The sequence below is a fragment of the Cannabis sativa genome, chromosome 2 (genome assembly GCF_029168945.1).
Source record: "Cannabis sativa cultivar Pink pepper isolate KNU-18-1 chromosome 2, ASM2916894v1, whole genome shotgun sequence".
NCBI lineage: Eukaryota > Viridiplantae > Streptophyta > Magnoliopsida > Rosales > Cannabaceae > Cannabis > Cannabis sativa.
This window is the reverse complement of record NC_083602.1, coordinates 3,488,358-3,497,553: the sequence shown is the minus strand read 5'-3', so window position 1 is coordinate 3,497,553 and position 9,196 is coordinate 3,488,358. Positions and strand designations below refer to the sequence as shown.

General features: G+C 29.6%; 2 protein-coding genes across 3 annotated transcripts; both read right to left on the bottom strand.

Moving 5' to 3' along the window:
• LOC115720964 (DNA repair RAD52-like protein 1, mitochondrial) lies at window positions 1-1,654 on the bottom strand. The gene is made up of 2 exons (XM_030650183.2): window positions 1,305-1,654; window positions 1-810 (listed from the first exon to the last, which is right to left on the bottom strand). The coding sequence occupies exon 2, from the start codon at window positions 751-753 to the stop codon at window positions 193-195; it is 561 nt and encodes a 186-aa protein (XP_030506043.1). The 5' UTR covers window positions 754-810; window positions 1,305-1,654; the 3' UTR covers window positions 1-192.
• A 3,696-nt stretch (window positions 1,655-5,350) lies between these two features.
• Window positions 5,351-7,005, bottom strand: LOC115720965 (uncharacterized). Of its 2 annotated transcripts, none has more exons than XM_030650185.2 (2): window positions 6,771-7,005; window positions 5,351-5,951 (listed from the first exon to the last, which is right to left on the bottom strand). In XM_030650185.2, the coding sequence occupies exon 2, from the start codon at window positions 5,943-5,945 to the stop codon at window positions 5,601-5,603; it is 345 nt and encodes a 114-aa protein (XP_030506045.1). In that variant the 5' UTR covers window positions 5,946-5,951; window positions 6,771-7,005; the 3' UTR covers window positions 5,351-5,600. The 2 variants fall into 2 exon arrangements, with proteins under 2 accessions (XP_030506045.1, XP_030506044.1); XM_030650184.2 differs by having other exon boundaries at window positions 5,351-5,955; window positions 6,771-6,993.
• Window positions 7,006-9,196: the final 2,191 nt, after the last annotated feature.

Below are 9,196 nucleotides of genomic sequence, written 5' to 3'. Positions count from 1 at the left end.
AGTGAGTTCAAAAGTTTTCCTAAAGAACATAAAGTCTCATACACCAATACAAAATCTCAACTTGATTACACATCTCAACATGACATGAAAAATTACACTTGCCCTGTAGGGTCAACTGTTGGATGAGTGTGTGTATAAGGGTGTCACCTGTTATAAACTATAATCCCAAATAATGGATTTAGATGGATTAGATTACAGCATATCCTCATGATAAAGATGAAGACCAAGGCCGAATCGAGCACAAGCTCGACGAAATGCCATTGCTTCTGCCTTTTGCATAGGATCACCATAACTTGTGTCCTCTAAGGAAGCAGTGCCTGTAGACTCCCTGAATATCTCTGCATCAGTCCCATAGAGCGTCACACGGTAAATAACAGATACCGATTTGCCATCAGGCGAGTAAGACACACTTCTAATCTCACCAGACCATTCAGGAGCATGTAAGTTCATAATTCGGTTCACAATATGCCAAGGTACATATCTCGAGGAAAGCCCATTTTCGACCCGAGTCTTGATGAGGGAATCGGGCACTTTCTTGTTGAGGTGTTTGAGGATTTCTGAAAGGGGTCTGCTGATTCCAGAGCTTACAAAGAGGTCTTCTTCCTGAAAATCCACCACTTGTTTAGGTCTGGCTTCTGATGATGAAGATGAAGCCTCTTTTGCATAGTAACGGCATGAAGTTCTCTTGAAAAACAAGGATTCCAGTAAGGAGCCACTAGAGAAAGACCTAGATACAACATGGGATTTCCACATTACTGAGCTTGACCAACTTCTGAACTTTCTGTCTTTTGGATTCTTTGTATGGTAAGTCTTTCATTCCACAAAAGAGAAAAGAAAAAACATCAAAATTACATCTTTATATGAATTTTAAGTGACAAAAGAATAAAGAAGAAAACATCCAAATTGCCTCATTCTATGAGTTTAAAAGTCACAAAACAAAAATGAAAAACATCCAAATTAGATTATCATACGAGTTCAAAACTCATTATGTAGTTCGGATTCAATCATGGATTTTGACCGTATAAGAATACCCAATCTAAGAACACATAATTATACATATAAAGCATCATTATGAAATAACTAAGTGTATATTTGCAAGTTCAAAAATCGAAAGTAATACTGTAAAAAGATGAATACTTGAAATGACAAACTCCTCTTCTAGCTTCTTAGGATTTATTTTCTGCCATTTTAGTAAGGAATACTTAAAAATGAAATTGGGGTTTAGCAATTTTATTTATAGAGAAAAAATTGGAGTCAACAAACAAATACTATAGTTTTGATAGTGAGACAGATTATTATCTTACTTTCAAGCTGAGGGTGACGATCGTATAGAGCTTGGCCGGTGAAGAGCTCAAACGGCGACGGAAAACGGTGAGAAAATTTTTGTTTGTGGGTGGCGGCGGCGGAGAACGGAGCAGGGGCCGAATAAAGGGGGAAGAGAGACGGAAATGAGAAGGAGGTGTTATGTACGGTAAATTATCTAAAAAATTACTATTTGCTTAAAAACCCTTTATTATTTTGAAAATTTTCAATTTCGTCCTTTTGTTTCTTTTTGAAAAGAAGGAATTTCTTTCAAAAGGTCTTGTTTGGCCAAGAGTTTTTTGAGAAAGCTACTAAAAATATAGACTTTTTTGGCTAAGACTTTATAAGAGCACTCATCTCAAAATGTTTTGTAAATTTTATTTTTATTTGTTAAATTTATATAAATCGAGTTTGGGTCGAAATTTGTATTTGAGGCCTGGGCTAGAATCAGGGTCTAGTTCAAAGAGCCCAGAATCGGAGTCTAAGTCCAAATTTGGGTTAAGGGTTAGAGTCTAGGGTACAAGAATAGGATCTGAGGCCAAGATCCAAGGTCTAGAACCGGAGTCCGAGTTCAAATTCAGGGGTCAAGGTTCGAGTCCTTAGGTCTAAGAGTCAAAGTGACTTTTTTTCTTCAAAATTTTAATTCTCATTAAAAAATTAAAAAATAAAAATTATTTTATAGAAAATATCTTTGAAAAATATTTTTACTTTTTTAATTAAAAAAAACAAAACATTAATTAAAAAAGTATTACCAAACTCACTCATAACTTACACAACAGCTTCTCTTATAGAAGAAGTCACCCAAAACTTGGATCTTGTGGAATATCTAATACAAGGTAGGTGTCATTTTGAAACATCTTAATGTCTGCATACCCTTTTGTATTGTATAAGTAGGTTGAAAAAGAAAAACTCAATTCCCATTTGAGATCTTTATAGCAGATTCTATAAGCTAATGAATATACACTACATAAAAAAGTCTAGACTTTAAAATTTAAGTATCATCATTACAAAAAGTAACATAAACATCCAAAATAAAAGAATTTCATAATGTCATCTTCTTTTCAAATAAAGTAAGCATATATAGAACATGTCAATGATATTTCTAGACTAAAAGTTACTTCACTTAAATATGTTCACTACATTAATTAAGATCATAAACATAAACATACTTACACAGATCATTCATGACCAAAAACTAACTGATCATCATAGCTCATTCTTTTTCCATCTGCACTTCATCACTCTCCTCCTCCTCCTTATCAACCTCTTCTTCTTCCATGAGATCATTTTCAACTGTGATCCCAGATTCACACTCTTCTATTTCAGCACCATTATTATTCACAACTGGAGCATTACAATTTAAACTTGAAATTGAATTGGACAACACCCTCAACTCAATGCATTCCCAATTAAGACATAAGAAGCCTTTTCCTCCTCATAACTCCTGTTCAAATGCTCAAGAACCATATCTAACTTATGATCCATCGAGTCCAGCCTACTTTTAATTCTACCAACATTATTCACTTGCTCATGTACTAATCCAGCAATTTCAATTAATTTATCTTCATCCATAATAGCTACCTAATCATGAACACCAAATATAATAAAATAATTAAAACCCATTAAACAAAGAATTCATCTTTGTTAGATTCAATCGAATAAACAAAAATCAAAACACATCATTCTATGAGTTTAAAGAAAAAAATTATCAAAGAAAGCAACAGCATAATACAAATTTTTCTCTGAGTTTATGAAATTGGGTTTTCAATGAACAAAAGAAAAAAACAGATCGTATTATTTTTAAGAAAATTTCTAAAATCACACACAATAAAAATTTTAGATGCAACTAATAATGTAAATATTTTTATTATAATAATAGATCACATTACTTGCTTCAAAAAAAAAAAGATTATATTACTTTCAAGTTTAGGGGTTAAGGTTACGTACAGGGCTAGAGCTCGAACGGCGAGAGATTTGATGGGCGGATCTCGGCGAGGAGAGAATTTTTGAGTTGATGCGTCGGCGGAGAAGGTGGTGTCTCCGGCGGCGGTGTCTGACTGAAATGGTAGGGTTTGGGTTGAAGGAGGAAGAAGTAAGAGAGAGAAAGTGATTCTCTTTGTTTGACTGTTTCAGTAATAAATTCTAGAAAATTTACTATTTGCTCAAAACCCCTTTATTATTTTAAGAAATTTTCAATTTAGTCCCTTTCAACTTCAAGTAAACAAACTAATTTGAATTTTGAAGATAGTTTTATATTTGTAATTTGAAAACTTATAAATGTATATATCTTTGACTATATTAGTTTTATTTAATTTTTTCTTCTAATTCATATTCTTAAAACATATTATTAATGGTAAGAACTCGAAATAACAAAAACTTAAAATAGTATTGAAAGATCTTGATAGAAAAATACTTAAAATAAAAATCTCACAATCTTTGATCTCCGAAAATCTTATTATTTTATTTTTCAAAAAAGTCACATTTACAATGAATTCAAGGGCCTTATTTATAGTGAGCCCTTGAAACTATACACCTTCACACCAAATCTCAAATCCATAAAATGTGAAGCCACTTTCACACTTGATAACGTTGTATCCTAAGTGGTTTGATGTACCTAGCATTCTAAGTTACACTAAAAATGCTCCTTTCATTGGTACCTCGGATGAAATGAACTCTGTCTCTATTATCCATATTCATTATGCTATCGTTGTCTCGTCTGATACTTCCTTGCTTAGACCGTTTGTGTCAAGAGGGAAAAGAAGATTGACGAGAGTGTATGAGGTCGGGCACGGGGAGCGAGCGGGGGCTGACGTGCGGAGCGCGGGCGGAGCGCGGGCGCGGGCATACGTGCAGGCGCGCAAGGGAGCTCCCCTTGGTGTATAGAGCTCTGCTTGGTGTATGGAGCTCCCCTTGGCAAACTTTCGGGCATAACTTGGTGTATTGAGCTCCCCTTTAGCAATTCTTGCATGAGCTATGAGCTTTTTTTTTTCCTTTGATTCTCGACGTGGTTGGCTAACAATTAACTTATATTTAAGTAAGATTTGTGTTACTTTATTTCTGCTTGACTTGTAGAGTTTTATCCCTTAATGAGCCATGAATGAATTTTACCTTTTAAAAAAATAGTGTGAGTATCCTTAATTTAAGTTAAGAATGGTATAACTCTTTTATAATTAAGGGTATTTTTACCATATTAAAAAAAATCTTATGGTCTTAATTTTAATATTTTACAAAAGAAAAACTCCAAAATAAAACTCTTAAACATGTCACCATAACAAACACCCCTTAAAAGATAAACGAGTTAAGTGAACTTTAAACTAAAAGAGTGTTTGTTTTAATTGTTAGGTATTCTAAAAATTTGGGAGAAGTTAGGATCAAGGTGTGTTAAGAGAATTGCTAAAAGGCACTACTAGTATCTAGTAGTCTCGTAATTGTTTGTTTTAATTATTAGGTGTCCTGAAAATTTGGGAGGATTTAGGATCAGAGTGTGTTAAGAAAATTGCTAAAAGGCACTACTAGTATTTAATAATCTTGTAATTAAGTATCGGGTCTCATATAACTTAAGAAAATAATTTTTAGAGAACATTAAACGCTACTTATAAAAGGTGTTGAGCACCACTGGTGTCCATAGCAATGCTCCGTGTTAAATTAATGTGTAAAAAAAAAGACATTGCTATTGGACATAGTAATGCCTAACACCATCTAGATGTGAAGCTTCTGTGGTGTGACACCTCTTCCTTCCTAGCCTTCATCAAGTCAAGTTCTCCAACAATCAACATACTATTACTATCCTAGGAATGGTAAGATCTAAATTTTTCTTTTACTTGTTTACAAATGATGTTGTAGTGAAATAGTATAAAAAAAACACTTGAGATAATGCTTGTAAGCTTATTCTTGTTGTTCTATTTAAGAATTTTACCTTTGGTTGAAAATGCATAAAAAAATGACTATAAGCTGAACAAAAATGTCCAAAAGTTTACGATTTAGGTATCATCATCATCATCACCATCATTATCATCATCATCATCATCATCAAAACAAGTCAACAATATTCAAAGTCAAACCCCAACAAAAAAATAACATTAACAAACACCTGAAATTTCCAAAATAAAAGAAGTATTTTCTTTCTTCTTCTTCTTCTTCTTCTTTTTCTTCAAGTATATATACTATATAGCACGTCCATGTCTCTAGACTAGAAATTTCTTCACTTAAATATGTTGACTAAATTAGTTAATTAAGAAGATAAACATAAACATACTTACACTGACTGAACCACCATTCATAACCAAACCAACTCATCATCATAGCTTATGCACTTCATCACTCTCCACCTCATCAGCCTCTTCTTCTTCTTCTTCCATCAGATCATTTTCAACAGTGATCACAGACTCACAGTCATCTTCTATTTCACCACCAACAACATTATTCACAACTCGAACATTAACATTTGCCCTTAGATTATCATTCACAAGATCCCTAAGTGCATGTAAAGAAGCAGACAACCGTTCATACGTCCTCTGCTGTTGCTCACGAAACTCGGCCAACCGATCTCTCATTGAACTAATCTGGCGTTTCGCTTCAACAGCTGCAACCTTAGTTTCATTCAATAATCCAACAATTTTAATCAACTTGCCTTCATTATCCATATCTACCTACCTAACACATCAACACAAAAAGAAAAACTACATTATCATAAAGAGTCATACACCAATATACAAAATCTAACAAACTTGCCCTGTTCAATGGAAGTAGTATATGCATAAAAACAAGAACTAGGTCAGCTAAAATAACTAATACCCATTACCAGAAATTAGTCATTTTGTTATGCAGACATGAAATAGATTAGAAAGGCACTCCAACTAGGAATGAAAACATAGTAATAGGAATGAGAATGGAAATAGTCATTCCACCGAAATGATGGTATTGGAAACGACATTCCAATACTTTAAAATGCAACTAATTCTATTCCATTCTATTTCATTATCTCCAACCAAAAACTCCACCTTAGAGATTAAAAGTTAGACTGTAAAGCAGAAAAAAAGTGAGTCTTGCTAAGATGCCAATGGAAGTGCTCAAACATCTTCATTCAAAAGGCATTAAATTAATTGAACAAAAAGTCAAAATTAAACAAAGGATGGGACCACAAATCATTGCAACCAAAATATAAAAAAAAATCCAAATTACACAGTTAAATTCACCCAAACAAATCAAAGTAATATAAAATCATTAGACCTGTGGGAAAGAGACAGAAAAATATAAAAGAAAGCTACAAACATCATTAACTTCCAAAACAATATCAAAATACCTAATCAATCTAGGAAAGTGGACTAAAACATGTATAATAATCAAATTCTATGGCAAGAAAAAATCAAAAGACCCATTCTTTAGTAATTACATGCAAAAAGCACAATATAATAGTTGTATTATAATAGATTATATTATTTTTTAGAGAAACAGGATAACGAACGTACTGTGGTGAGCTCGAACCGCGATGAGAAACGGCCTAACCAGGGCGAAAGATTTGATCGGCGGAGAATGAAGATTAGGGCAGAGATTTGGAGGGTTTTGAATGAAGAAGAAGAAGTGGGTTAATTGTAAATTATAGCTAATTTACTATTTGCACGAAATTCGAAATTTCTTACTATTTACACAAATCCCTTTATTATCTTGAAATATTTTCAATTTAGTCCTCCTCTAATACCCAACATTTTTTTCTTTTTTGAAAAAATATTTGCTACTTCAAAAAAGTTGAGTTTGGAAGTAATTACGTGATTGTTAGGGTAGTAATTATACACTACACAGTATGCACTATGTATGTACTATTTATAATTAATTGAGAAACACATCTAATTGTAGTGACACAATAAAGACTAGTATAATATGTGACCCCTTATAAAAAAAAAATGTATAACTTAATAAGAACATGTTTTAAAAAAATGTCATATAAAATTCTGCAAAACATTATTTTCAACACATTTGAAATTTTATTTTATTTATTTATTATTTTTTAAAAAAAAAAAAATAAAACTCTTAACTTCATTAAAGCTCTTAAAAACTGACTATAAACAACTTCAATATCTTTATATATAAAATATAGCTATTTAACAATTTTTGTTAGTTTAACAGAATATTTTAAGAATATAAAAAAATTTAACAGTATTAGTAGAGTTAATTTTATAAATATATAAAAATATTAATAATATTTATTTTGAATTAATTTAAATATATATAAAAATTAATATTATTTATTTTAGGTTAATTGAGCTTATACTAATTTTATATATAAATATTAATATATTATTTGTAACCTTATTATTTTTTATTGTTATTTTTAATATTAGGAGTATGTTTAATTTTAATATTTTTAAATTTTATATTTATTTTTCTCAAATTTTTTAATGTTTCAATATTATTTTTTTAATTAAAAAAAATAATTTTTCTCAAATTTTTGAAATTTTAAATATTATTTTTTATTAAAAAATTAATAAATAATTTCTTTTAATTTATAAAATTTTAAAAATACAATATATTGAGGCTAATAATACCTGATTAAATTTGTGTTATTTGTGTTATTTGTGAAAAAGGCACCCAAACATTAAAGTGCTATGTATGTGGCAAAAGATTAAATTTGCAAGATTTTTTTTTTTTTTTAGATGAAAATTTGCAAGATTTTAAATACTAATTTATAAAAGATAAAAAAAAAAATATTGACAGAAATAATAAATGTGAGATTAAAAATCATAAAAAAAAAATGCTTATTTATACATTTTAATACATCAATAATAAAAAATATTGAAAAAAATAGTAAATAATTGATTAAAAATTAAAAAAAAAATACTTATTTATATAAGCATTGTTGTTGTAATTTGTGTACTAGTTATACAATTACTGAAAAAATGAAATAAAAAATAATTTAATCATGATGCCAAAAACATCATTAGCTTTATTCTATTATTTAAATATAATATTATTTTCATTAAAAATTTAACTCAGTAACTAGTTCTTTTAAAATAATAATTAAAAAAATCACTTTCAGGTTGAAATTAAAAGAAATAATAATTTTGGGGTATACATTTGCACATAATGCCATCCATCTTAATGGTAGTTAATTATACATTTTTTAAGTCTCATATTAAAAAAAAGTATTCCACTATATAAGAGTAACTATATCTTAATAAAAAGAACATAGGGTGATTCTACAATGTACTCCCTTAAAATAGATGTACTGATGCACTCTTGACTTATTTCGGTATCCAGAAGAATTTTTTAGTCTAATTTTTTTTCATATTCATGTACTTATAGTTATATAAGATAACCTACAAAATTTTGAGAAATTCAGAATAATTTACAATATAGAAAATAATGTTCAAACAGTCTATTTTACACGCGTATAAAATAAAATAGTCACGCGTGCAACACTGTTTGAACGTATTTTTCAGCGTGTTAAAATTTTCTAAATTTCTTAAAATTTTGCAGGATGTCTTAAATAACTATAACGTACATAACCATGAGAAAAAATTTGACTAAAAAATTATTTCGGGTGCTAAAACAGATAAGGATGCATCAATGTATCCATTTTAAGGGGTACATTGTAGAATTTCCCAAAAACATATATGATTTATAAATTTATTTATATAAAATTAATAATTTTATTCTAAATTGTAATTATACATTTATAAATGTTATATTTATTCTAAAATAATTTTGTTTTGATATAGACATAATATTTCAAATCACTTACTCTTATTATTTTTACATTTGATATTTTTGGTATTTTGATACATATATTTTTGTTTAATATATCTCTATTTAATTATAATCTCTCAATTAAAATATAATTTATTTAATTTAAAGTATATTTTTAGATAAAAGTTGTATTGTATTATACCTCTAATCC